This window comes from Glandiceps talaboti, chromosome 23 (genome assembly GCF_964340395.1).
Source record: "Glandiceps talaboti chromosome 23, keGlaTala1.1, whole genome shotgun sequence".
Taxonomy (NCBI): Eukaryota; Metazoa; Hemichordata; class Enteropneusta; family Spengelidae; genus Glandiceps; species Glandiceps talaboti.
The window spans coordinates 11,219,872-11,233,939 of NC_135571.1; the positions used below are offsets into that span (position 1 = coordinate 11,219,872).

At 36.8% G+C, this 14,068-nt stretch overlaps 1 protein-coding gene across 1 annotated transcript in view; it reads left to right on the plus strand.

The window, feature by feature from the left end:
* The first annotated feature begins 7,091 nt into the window (after window positions 1–7,091).
* LOC144452735 (uncharacterized) overlaps window positions 7,092–14,068 on the plus strand; it is an 18,743-nt gene continuing 11,766 nt past the window's right edge. Inside the window, exons 1-4 of the mRNA XM_078143883.1 lie at window positions 7,092–7,283; window positions 11,764–11,788; window positions 12,927–13,034; window positions 13,922–14,038. Of these exons, the coding sequence (XP_078000009.1) occupies window positions 7,230–7,283; window positions 11,764–11,788; window positions 12,927–13,034; window positions 13,922–14,038 (304 nt within the window). The 5' untranslated portion in view covers window positions 7,092–7,229. The remainder of the gene's footprint in view (window positions 7,284–11,763; window positions 11,789–12,926; window positions 13,035–13,921; window positions 14,039–14,068) is intronic.

The following is a 14,068-nucleotide window of genomic DNA, read 5'->3' on the forward strand; positions in this document are numbered from 1 at the left end:
AGAATAAGCTTATGTCACATTTCTTTGATTATTCTAATTTGAATACAATTTTGCAAGAACAAATATTTTTGTTATCCAACTGGTTTTCAGGATACACAACTAAAACTAAACGTTATATGTTAGATACATTTCCATATAAGTAAGCGCGGGGGGGGGGGGGGGTAAGATAGAAAAGGCCACAAATATAAGGTATCCATTAAATTATATCAAACTGAGTAGCGAGAATAAGCAGAGCTTACGAGAACGAAACGCAGACGAGAATTCGAAGCCGTTTGTCGCAGCTGCAGTCGACTCGTTCTCATATGCTGTGCTCATAGACCCTCCACCACACAGTAATGTTGTTGTTTTTTTTACTTTAGTGCCTCGAGCAGTGCTTGCAGAGATTAGGCGCATTACAAATCTGTATAAAAAAGCAAAGTAAACACGAACCCATTATTGAAATAAATGGGAAAAGGAATTGTATAACTAAAAAGAAATGGGTGTAACATGTTGTAATTACGATATAAAACATACATACATACATACATACATACATACATACATACATACATACATACATACATACATACATACATCACACACACACATGCACACACACACACACACACACACACACACACACACACACACACACACACACACACAGATAAACACATAGGATCCGCCCGGATAAGAGGAAGGAGTTGATTAATATATCATTTTTATCAACTTTGTTTTACTAAACTGTGATGGTGCATGCATGAGCGGATTTACATATACAGCTAGCTAAGCTGTTGTGATATCCATTGTGCACGAACTGTAGAATGGTGGCAAGGAAGCTCTTGCCAGATAGTCAACTAAACGAAAGATGAAATATCAAAATGACTGAATAAAGTACAACCGGGATATATGTAGAGACTGTGTTACAATATGACCAATTGTCATATACACACTTTTCCAACCATTGTTTTTTATTTTAAAAAAATCGACCTACCTACCTACCCAAAGTGTTTGGCTTGTTGTCCGTTGAATAACTTTTCAAAATACAGTTTTGGCCTAAGTATATACTTTTAATTGTCACTCGCCCATAATTAAGCTTATTAATTTTTCATGTGTTCCCCTCCGCTTCCGACCCATTCAATATACTACAACTACATGAACACGGGTTCAAAGAGTCAACTTTGTCTAGAGGGCTAGAGCCGTACATTTAAGTGTCATAAATGATTCGTTGAACCCTATCTGATTAAAATCCGATGTAGCGTACTCGGCACGATTTTTTAAGCTCTTACGTACGTATATTGTTCTTTTGTGAGTATCCGTTACCGACCTAAGGGTTATCCTATTTTTTATGTTTCTCTGCAACTCTGGGTCGGTCGGTCGGTCGGTTGATTAAAAAAAAGAAGAAGTAAAAACTGTAAAAGAAAAATCATCTTTTTCATGTTTCTCTGCCTCTCCTTTTCCTCCTCTCTATCTTCTTTTTATTGGATTCCTGGTAACAAACCCTTTCCCAGCTTCTCTATACAGTTTGCATGCTCTCAACCCTCCCTATTTTTATAACTTCCGTGATGAAAGAAATACTCCGTTTGTTAACAAGTGTTGTCGCCGCCGCCATGACTGATGTAAGGCGATCGCCAATATACATACAGGCGCTGGTAGTACATTTTTCGATCGCCTCTTATCAGAAAAACAAATAACCGTACAGGAGCATGTCCGATGTCAATTCTTAGATTGGACCCTCAACTAAAAACGCCGTTTTTCCTAACGTCGCTAGAACTTCCCTCAATCCGAGCTAGTCTGGATTCAAGGCAATAAGGGTGTCCCTGTTTTTTTTTACTTTTTACTTCGCAACAAAAAATATGTTATGTGAGAAGTCACTCTTGTTTGGTAGTACATTCATTTGCATAATATTACATATTGTTATATTGTGGGCCTCGGTTATTTGTCAACAGTTACTGTTCATGAAAGTTTTTTTCCATCAGAAATATTTTTACAGCATAATGATGAGAAAAGAGTTTGCGCCACGAATAAAACCAATGTTGGGGAGAGTCAAAGACCAAACTGAACAAACTGCGTCACTCTTTCGATGATAGACATTTTTATTTCAAAATTGACAGGATAATCATACAATAAATAAATAAATAAACAAACACATCTGTCGGTGTCTGAGTAGCTTTACATATTGTACTCAGCAAATTTGACAGCATAGTGATGCTGAAGTTAACACATATCATTAACTTTAGGGAAAAACAGAAAAAAAATAGACCTCGAAAACGTACCCTAAAGAGGATACTAAAAATATTACAAAATAATGTGGGGGTTTTTTTGCAATTGCGATTGATGCAGAACGAAATGATTGGCGTAAAACCATAGCAACCCACACACGTGATTAATGTGTATGTCGATTGTGTAAAAACTGAAGTACTAGTACTTCAGACTAGGAAATCCTCGTGGAACAATGATCCTGTTCAACAGTTAGTTAACTACAATGGCAACGTAGGTAACTCCCCTCAATATATCGACCCCAATATCGCCTCACTGTGTCCCCTGACGGCAAAGTAGACAGTCAGTTTTCATAATTCATCGTTCTCTCGATTACGGCATGCAACGTAGATTCAAATATACACCACTTGACGTGAAGAACGTCTTTGGTTTGTGTGGGCACCTGAGGTAGGACCTAGTCTATAGGGCCAAGGTAGACAAAGAATACTTGATCCAGATCAATTAATGTAAGCATGTATCAGTTTTAATAAAAGAAATACATACATACATACATACATACATACATACATACATACATACATACATACATACATACATACATACATACATACATACATACATCCATACATACATACATACATACATACATACATACAGACAGACAGACAGACAGACAGACAGACAGACAGACAGACAGACAGGAAGACAGAGGAAAGTGTACACATTTTAAATTTGTTTTCTGATTCCGAAATTCCAAAGATATAGCGGCCTATTTTACGTTGTTTACACTACGACGACGTCCATGGGAAAGTTGATCAAGAACAAATTCACTGGCCTTGTTTGCCGTACACTGTCGGTATCACACTGACGAAGCCTGGTTTACAGAATGAACAAGGTTTCGATTTCAAAACTTGAGATAATATGGAAAACCATAGACCCTCCACCATCGGTTGGTGGATTGTAATTGGCTATGAGATACTCACACACATCATAAAAGCCACCAAACTATCGATGAATGGTGTAAACATTTGATCATCACGTTTAAAATTAACCATATAATATAGTGAAATAATTATAACATTATCTCAATCGAGACGAAATAAATTGAAAATACGATAGTACTGTCACACAACATTTACACCAAAATTGCCAAAAGGAAAAATTCCGGCAAAAAATCAATCCGATTCCATTTTTAAGTCGCACCGGTTCACCATCTATCAACACGTAGCATTTCTGTCCTGTGTAAGGTGAGGAGCTTTAAATAATGAAGATCAACGCCAGCTGCCTCAAGCTTAAAATATTTTATTGGTGTCATCTGTTTTATCTAAGAGATGACGTCACTATATATACTACCCACATGTACTCTAAAAAGTGAACGTGTTTCTCAAGAGTGTAACCGTTACATTTATTTAAACTACCAAACTTTTGCTTGCTCATGATTTTTTGCCAGTTTGCAACTTTATTCTGGATACGAATCATATGAATTGTTCACATTAACCAAAATATTTTAATATAGGAACTTGAAAATAATCCAAATGAACAAGTCTGGTAAGGAAACCGATAAATGTGTAAAGGAAGACCATTTATAACTGGTCAGTTTTGTTTAACCCAGTACCATAAATAGGGTATGCAAATATGTAATTAGCATACATAGGATGAATATGTAGATATAAGTTCGTTCACCACTGGCCACTTTGGCTAAGATATGCAAATATCTAATTAATATACAAATTAATGTAAATGTGAATATATGTTCGCATATCAATTATGCTTGATTCATTCAGATGAATAAAGAATGTAAATAAATTAATGTATACTGGTATGTAAAACACAGACACACACAGAGACAGACAGAGACAGACAGATAGACAGGTAGACAGACAGACAAACACACACACAAACAAACAAACAAACAAACAAACGCAAACACACTCACGCAACGTTGACATAATGTGTTGTGACGTCACTATGAGCGACTGCAATAAAATGAGCGCTCTCACATACTGGTGAATACATGCATAAATACAATGCATATATTATACAAGCCTACACTCGGATTCACCGTTACTTGAATAATTTCATCTGTATATTTCACTCAAATGCAGAAAACAAGTATTTACGCGGGTTTTTATCACTTTGGTGTAGTGTGTAAGTCCGTTTATTACTGGTCAATTTTGTTTGACTTATTACCATAACTTTTATTACGATTTTACGTTCAGCATGGTGACTTTTCAAGTTGATTCTTTTACGATTTTACGATGTGTTGTAACATAGAAAACGTTTTTTTTTTAAATAAAATTATTATTGATAAAGTATGCAAATATATGATTAGCATGCATATTAATGTTACATATAAGTATGTTTATCACTGGTCAATTTTATTTGGCCCACTCCCATAAATAAAGTGTGCAAATATCTAATTAGCATACAATCATAGTAATGAACATGTAAATGTATGTTAGCTTAAAACCATGTCAATTTTGTATAGCCAACTACTATAAAAAAATTATCCAAGTATACCATTAATATTATTACCGAATATGTAAATATATATTTGCTTATCACTGGTTAATTTTGCTAAAGTATGCAAATACCTATTTAACATACATATTAATGCACATGTCTAAAATGTCAGTTCGCTTCAAATCTAATAAGACTGGTTAATTTTGTTTGACTCACCACCATAACTAAAATATGTACATATATTTAGTTAGCCTGCATATCAATGTACCTGTAAACGTAATTAATTTCAACAGTCTAGTCGACTTTACGTGAAACACAACCATAAATAATGTATGCAAATACCTAATTAACACATTAATGAACATGTAAATATAAGTTTTCCTATCACTGGTTAATTTTGCTAAGGTATGCAAATACCTGCTATTTAGTATTCGACGCAAGGCTATAAATGGGATATGAAAATATAAGATTAATTTTCGTATTAGCATACATATGTCGCCAGAGATCAGTATGCAAATGATGAATATCCTTTTGAAATCTCTAGCAACAAGTTGTATAAAAATGAATGATTAAAAACCTGTTGAAAGGACGTCATCTAATTCCTCTCTCCGACAGACAGTTGATTGCTGTATTTGTAGAAAGGTTCGTACTCGTCGGGGCAGAGACATCATAGTCTAGAAGCTATCTGTGGCATCAAATCTCTTCTCACGTCTAGCTCACTGAGGTCCTGACATGAAATTTCAAATTCAAAGGAAGCCATCCACACAATCAATAATACCATATCTTTGTTAACCAATCACAGAATTCTACCCAATGATATAAGTTAGTGTTTATTGGGGGTAATTACATAATGTCCAAATATGGCATATTTGCCATATAAGGATGCTACTTATACATTGTTTCCATCATTCTGTAGTAACAGTTGGGGTTTACTCATTTGCATAAACAACTTTTGGTTCGTGATTTTTCAATGATCTGGACCGGGTGAAGAGAGAGCTCGCGATTCGAAACCACGGATCGTCTGGACTAGAGACATCATATCCTGTCTACCCGTATACAGATCCTGGACTGAACATTATCTCAAAGATCTATGACCGATATGAGAACAGTTGAAAATATTATAATTTCTGACAATATATGCACAGATATACTAATGAAAACGGCCACGACATGTTTACATGGATACATTCAATACTTTTTATCATTCAAGAAATATCCTTAGTTAAACTGCATATGGAATACTAGCATGTTCAAATATTACAGGGGAATAGGGAACTTGCAAACCCGCCATATTGAATATCTTGTTGCATCATGGGAAATATGATTAATATGACTCAATCAGTATTGTAAACAATCTTGTTACATTGTTTGTAAACACAAATAATGTAGTCATGGTTACCCTGACCATTGTAGGAGGTTTATTCTATCGATAGCTCCAGATTAGATATTACGATTATAACTACAGATAATCCGATAGTCCTTTGCGTCTGCGCATGCTCAGTCTGGATTGCAAGTTCTCTATTGAAGATGTATTGGTGTTTTAAATTTACTCATGGGGTACGATGATTTTTAACAACACTCTATGTTTATAGCGGTGTCGTTCGCCATGGGAATGTAGAAGCATACACATGATCATCTTGATTATCAGTTGGAAAGTAAACAATTGAAACAAAAACAAAAAACTCGGCCATTTGTATTTTTTCGGCAGAAGTCTTTTTCTGGTTGTCACTTTTCAATGTAGTCTGGTAAAGGGTCCTGCTGTGAGTGGTGGTGTCTCTGTTATTGTTAGTCTAAAGTTAAGAATGTGTCTATCTTTGTGTCAAAAACATCGTGTCCCATTCGTGAAACACTACGAACACATACTATTCCAAGTATAGTATACACTTTATGGATATGCCCGATGACAGTCAGTTTTACATGCATCTGAGTATTGAAGTGGTTATTTAAAATAAACTTACGTCATTATCGTATCACGCTTACGTGTTTTGAAATGATTGATGGGAGTTGCGCGCGCATGAGTAGCCTATAAGCATGCTTTTGTATTGCGGGGTAATGACGTCATGGCTTACAACATTACGTCACATCATGTGTAAACATTGTCTGAATGGTCGAATAAAGCTCCGTCATATTATCACATTTACATACTATCTGTCAGACCAGTGAGGGTTAGCTGGGTGAAAACCTTTGACAAAAGTAAAATGAACTGGTAAAAACTTCAAAGCCCGACCATATAACCCCTTAACTCAATATTCGAATTCCACAGCAGTTTTTAAAAATGTTAACAAAGTCTGATTGACGCAGATACTTTGTGAGGCGTAGTCACCAGTTTTTCATACGTACAATACAACTGATTAAAAGTACTGGAAACAGCAGGCGTGGAGTATTATTAAGGAAAGGTAATAACCCCCTCATAAATAGACATATCTATGCTCTAACCCGCTGTCGCACAGGTACGGTTTTACATATGCATTGGCATTTGCTGTTTTGACGTTGGTGTACACACCACAGACGTCTGACCGCTACGATCGAACTATCTGTGCGGACTGAAAAATCTACAAAGTCAAAAAATGAAGTTGCAGAAATTTGTGTTACTCGCTCTTATTGGAGTCCTGTTTGGGATGGTAAGTACACAGACTTATTGGTATTCTTAACTCGATCCCTTTTCGGATAAATTGTATGTTTTAATAACTTAAAAGGCAGACAGAACAAACGTGATCAAACAGGAAAAATATATGTACCTGAGAAGTTTCAGAAAAAGTCATGTACACTTGATTACGATAGTAAAACTCTCCAACATCACTTTCTAACTTTGGAAATGTTGAGACTTTTGGTCAGTAAAATAAAGTTACTTTGGAACGAGAAGTTAGAAACGAATGCGACGCTTCAATCTGTTTACAACGGTACGTGATCACGCAATGATTTAATTCTTCAGCGTTAGTGTCTCTCTCCGAAACAGGCGGAACAATATGTCCATACATTGGTTGTGGTTATCCTTAGTCCCTCTTCATGATGGGTCATCTTTGTCTCATTAGATGTTTCTTCGACTTTTGCGTTAACCAGCCATTTTCTCTGGACAGAACTTTGGCGTTAGTCGGGATGGGGATGGGGGTGGGGGACTTACATAGCAGGGTATATACGTATGTGCCGCGGTTTTGACTTCTCCGTTCAGCTCAATTTTAACACTTTATTTTTTGAAAACATTAAGTGGAGGTTTGACCCCCCCCCTCTTTAGATACATATACAACCCTTGACCCTTGACCCCATGCTTGAGACAACGTAGTTTGAAAGTTTTCGACTTTCACATTTTTCAGGAAAGAACGAGCACACAGTTTACAGGTTGCCGATTTTCATTTTCCCCCGAGACTTTTTGATTTCTAGTACAATGTACAACGTTAGTTTCTGGCTGGAATGTGGACATTTTAAATTTACCCCTCGGTCTTTGAATTTTTGTAGCGTTTGTACTTGCAATTTCAAACCACCAGTGTATGCCTGTACCCATTACCCAGCTAAATACCTCGAGCCATGTTATCTGAAAAGTGGCCGGTCTTGTTGCCGTCGTCCCCAACTCTGGTGATCTTATTCCTTTTGTCTGTTCTTTGACTCGGACGTTGACGTCGCGAGGTCGACTAGATTCCCCAATCTTGTATACAAGATTACCTTTCTTTTGGGGTGCACTAAACAATGTAAGCGTTGCTTGGCTGGTGGTACAAGTTGATACCATGCAAAACTATCATATTGAAAATTTATGATATTTGGAACCCCTTTCCCGTCGAAATCATGGCCAAAAAGCCCATTTTGTAACTCTTGGACAATTTGCCATTCCATTTTACTTTGACAAAACATTAGTACTAAAAAGGAATATTCAATTTGATGTTTATTTTTAGTTATGCCATCCTCAAGCCGAGCAGACAACCTTTTGAACAACAGCCCCCCCCAAAATTTGATCTGCAAACCATGTGAACGTTTATGTAATGGAAACCCGTGGTGGGGTGGGTGGATGGATGGTGGTGGCGAATATTGACTTTTAGTAAATATTATTTTGTTAGATTGCGAAATGCAAGAGAATCTTTTTTACAGGGTTATAATTTTGTCAAAGTAGGGTGTAATGTTTCCATGACAACTATCTCCCATTCATTTTCCCATCCCTTCGAAGCTTCCTCTCAAATCAAACCAGGCAATACACACCAACGGGATTCATAATATTTTACAAAATGGCTGACTTTTAACAAATCCTTCAGGCTACAAAACCACACCTTTACTTTTGAAACGATCTGTACAAACCCAAACCGTGTAGCAGATGTTGCCAAAAAATTGTGTTTTGCTGCTTAAGTCGGAATTAAGGGGCCACCGTCTGTAACATTATCGGTTTAAATTTTATGCCTACGTTTATTTCATACAGAACGAATAGGGAACTTGCAAACCCGCGCCATGTTGAATGTTGCATCATGGGAAATGTGATAATAAATACTAATCAAATAATCAATTCATAGTCATCCTGACCATTGTGGGAGGTTTATTTTATCGGTAGCTCCTGATTAGGTATTACGATAACCTCAGATAATCCCATAGTCCTTTGCGTCTGAGCATGCTCAGTCTGGATTGCAAGTTCACATTTAATTATGCTTAATTATAACAACCAGGAAAGCTCTCATTAGGTATTCAGAAATCATTTAAACCTGAGTAGTTGTAACCGGAGTATTATTTTTCCGATTATACAGCAAACATATATATATATTCACTAATAATAGTTCAAATGTCGCGCCAATAACTAGACATTGTACACGTCACAGAATTCACAATGTTGCGCCACGAGTCATTCTTTCTCATTAGACTTGGGAGGATCAGGGGCGCGTTCGATTTGCACAATCATAATCATGATTTATCAATCATAATCATGATTTTGTGTTTGATAAATACCAATCACAATCATGATTGGTAATCACAGTAATTATCCCCGGAACCATGATTGACGTGATTACAAGATGGCGAACAATTCAACGTAAGTCATAGGGGATCGTGCACCCGTGGCTGACGCAGTGACGGCAAATGCAAGTTAGAAATGACGGAAAACATTATGTAAATATATTGTGTTCGGTCAGATTGGTAATTTGTTATCAGTGTAATAATTTTGACGATGTAAAATGATTTAATTTTTAGGAAATGTGCGAAACTTTTTACATGTAAGTAATCGTGATCGAGAATGAGCGTTTTGTTTACAACCTCGTTTCGAGAAATGACGTCAGAATAATCACAATCATGTTCGGGCAAACAGAATGCGCCCCTGCAGGCCCTGATACAATACAGAAACAGGTTGAAACAGTGCTCGCATTGAGGGCGCTGTCCCAAACTAAATTGATAAGATTTATTTATATTGGGTGTACAGCTGCACAAATTCGTTTACAAACGGGTGATTCAATACCACCGTACAGGGTGTGTGACACAGTCTAAGGCTTTATAGATAACAAACCAGTTTCGTAACACGTTCGAAATAAGTTCGGAATACTTACGTTCGGAATAAGTTCGGAATACGTTCGGAATACGTTCCCGTTCCAGCTTTAGAACGATATGACACCCTCGACGTCTTTTCACCTAATATTTACAAAATCATAAGGAAAACGAGATTTAAACTGAATGCCTCCCGAAAGGGCAAAACCCTAGATTTTTGGGCCTACACACATTGTTGTAATGCAAAATGTGGTAGCTAGGTAATACATGTATATGTATATTTATAGTTATGCTTGAACTAATAAGTAATATTAAAGAATTCATGTAAGAAACAGGGAGAAGAACAAATATTTACATGTACCACATTTCAGACAAGGCTATATGCCATTGTAGAAAAAAGGATTTTTTTTCTTCCATCACAATCCAAAACACAATGACCCCCATCCACAATTTTGAAAACAGCATGACCCCCCCCCCCCGTACTGCCAATTTCAAAAACAGGGTGACTCCCAATCCACCGCCCCCCCCCCCCAGGCCGAAGAAACTGACCGATACTAAATACTAGTAGATTGCGTATGCTTAAAGAGAAAGGTAACTAGCCAGTCTTTTACTGTTTGTCACTTTATCTGTACAAATATTGCTGTCTTATACAGAGCCAAAAATTTGTATGGACACTCACTGTCGCAGTTTCGGACAAAGTCATGTTATTAGATGATTATTATTAGATACACACTGCAAAAAAGTAACACCCATAATTGTTACTTTGACATTTTCCTTAGGGTAATTTCCTATGGGGGTTAACGTCAGAAATAACTTTGTGGATGCATGGCGCGCGTTACTTTGTAGTCTATGTCTTGGGCGTGCAAAGGTGAATACTGACCAATATTTGAGACACATCTTTGCTCAAGATACGTCATAAATTTTCACTAAAAACACCCAGATTTCATGGATAATGTCATCTAGTTTGAATTGAGCACTGGGAGAAAACTATTAATGAGATATTTGTAGACTTAAATAAGAGCGAAATGATATTCAAGTGATTTTGTAACACATATTTTGCTTTAGCGAAAACACTGGCAACTACGACAGTGTTGTTACATACGGTAACTTTGTGGTCGCCGATATAAGTGCTCTCAAAACTGATACCAAAAAATTAGTGTTAAATCTAGGCTTTTGTATCGCTTGATCTTTCGTACGAATGCTTGAGCATGACAATATGACAGTTCCGAAGAAAACAGTGAGAATCGCGGGACGAGTCGATATCTGTCCGAAAACTGCGACAGTGAGTGTATACATACTATGAGAAGATTGATTGATGTTCAATATATGCAATTGTCATGCGGAGGGTAATGTTTACAAAACGGGACAAAGGGGAGCGTTACTTTTTACAAATGGAGAAGGGGGTGGGGGTGTCATGTTTTACTTGACACACCATATGTGATTTCCTCCTGTCCTCCCCGCCTGTAAAGGCTGAAGGCTCCCTTAATACTATGAAACAGGGTAATGACGTGTTTTCGGTACACTGGGGCGAAGCATTCAGAAAAAAACCCAACGTGAAACGCTCACTACGTGAAACACTGTCATTAATGAGTTACCAGTATTACAGGTATGCTGCATATGACAGAGATTTAAACACACATTTTATTTTACTTGTAGGTACTGAAGACGGAGAGCCAAAGCGGTGAGTAACTACTATGAACACATTTCCACCGTGTTATTTGTACCGTGCTAAGGATATAAAACATTCAAATTTCTAATATTATTAACAACCCCAAACCTCTCTCTGTGGTTTCCATCTTTAGAGAAGGAGAGAGAGAGAGAGAGAGAGAGAGAGAGAGAGAGAGAGAGAGAGAGAGAGAGAGAGAGAGAGAGAGAGAGAAAGAGAGAGAGAGAGAGAGAGAGGGAGATAGAGAGAGAGAGAGAGAGAGAGAGAGGGGGAGGGAGGGAGGAAGGGAGGGGGAAGCCCTATATGAATACTTCTTAAATACTAAAGTGAACAATCATGCTTTATTTCATTATAGCAATCATTTCTCGTATCTCTCACCCAGTTCATCATAAAGAAGTTACAGTTTGACATAAACATTTACAAAATTTACATTGTAAATCACTCCGGGGGGGGGGAACTCCCATAGAAAGGGTATATACGTATGTACCTTGGTTTTGACCCCCCATTTTACGACTCATATAGACTTTTGAGTCTTGATTTTTAAAAGCACTGTGTAGAGGTTTGACCCACCTCTTTGAATGCACGTACGACTTTTGACCCCATATTTTGAACAGGTTTTTTCAACGGGTTGTTTTCAGTCATCTTTATCTGAAGTAGGCGCCCCGACCTCCGACCCCCGGGCAGCCAATGAACTAGCGATGACTGAAGCATGCACGTGTCACGTGAAAGTGTATCAAAAGTGTTGAAAACTCATGACATCTAATCGTTGTTTCTGGCTAAAATGTAGACTTTAGACCCTTATTTTTTTAATTTTTATAGCGTTTGTGGTTGTACTTTTAGTCAACCAGGGTACATATCTACTCATTATCCAACTGAGTACCCCCCCCCCCCGATATTTACTCTTCTTCTTGATAACCTATGAATCTTCCACTTCTACACTGAGTCCACTATCGCCTTATGTTTGCATAGAAGGCCACGGGCCCAAAGAGCTTAAATAGCAAAGATATGTACAGTCAGTTCAGTAAAAAATAAGAAGCACTGTATGAAATATGTATGAAACCCCAACCCTATTACCTAAGCATTATAATCATAAAGCATTTATGATTAATGAATCGGTTCGTTGAGTACGCTGTATTGTCTTTTTGCCTCCTAGTTACTAGTTGCAGCTCTTCGACTTGTTCAAATGGTGGAACTTGTATACCTACATCCCCACCGACATGCGTGTGCAGCGGTCCCTGGACAGGAGACTTTTGTACCACAGGTATGTATTAAGTTATGTCTTTTGTTGCATCACTGTATGTATTAAGTTATGTCTTTTGTTGCAACACTGTATGTATTAAGTTATGTCTTTTGTTGCAACACTGTATGTATTAAGTTATGTCTTTTGTTGCAACACTTTATGTATTAAGTTATGTCTTTTGTTGCAACACTGTATGTATTAAGTTATGTCCTTTGTTGCAACACTGTATGTATTAAGTTATGTCCTTTGTTGCAACACTGTATGTATTAAGTTGTGTCTTTTGTTGCAACACTGTATGTATTAAGTTATGTCTTTTGTTGCAACACTGTATGTATTAAGTTGTGTCTTTTGTTGCAACACTGTATGTCGACTGGACATCTTGCTTTTGAATCCAGCTAGATTTTACACAATGCAGTTAATATCAGAGCATGTCAATAGAAATACATTAAAGACTGACATATACACTTGTAATTAGTTAATTCATCTGATCCACTCGTAGCGTAGTTTCCGGCCATGTCTATCACTTTCTGGAGAAGACAGACAACCGCATCATCTGTACCTTTCCTGCGTTGATAAGCAAACTGATTATATATATATATATATATATATATATATATATATATATATATATATATATATATATATATATATATATATATATATATATATATATGTATATATATATATATATATATATATATATATATATATATATATATATATATATTTATTTATTTATTTATTTATTTATCCTGCAAAGATGGTAGCTGATTTATTATCATTACTATGTATATGTCATATGTCTTTACTATGGGAAAACACTACAGAATTTGATTATTTACATCAAATGTCATGTAGCTGACGGTATTATGTTAACACATTTTCTTCGTTTCTTTTCACCCTTATAGGTGTTCCTCAACCATGCGATACCAACCCATGTGAAAATAACGGCGCATGTCATAATACTGGTACTACTCACATGTGCACATGTAGTAATGGATATTCTGGTCTCAATTGTGAAGTTGGTAAGTAGTGACAAGCTAGATGTACACCAG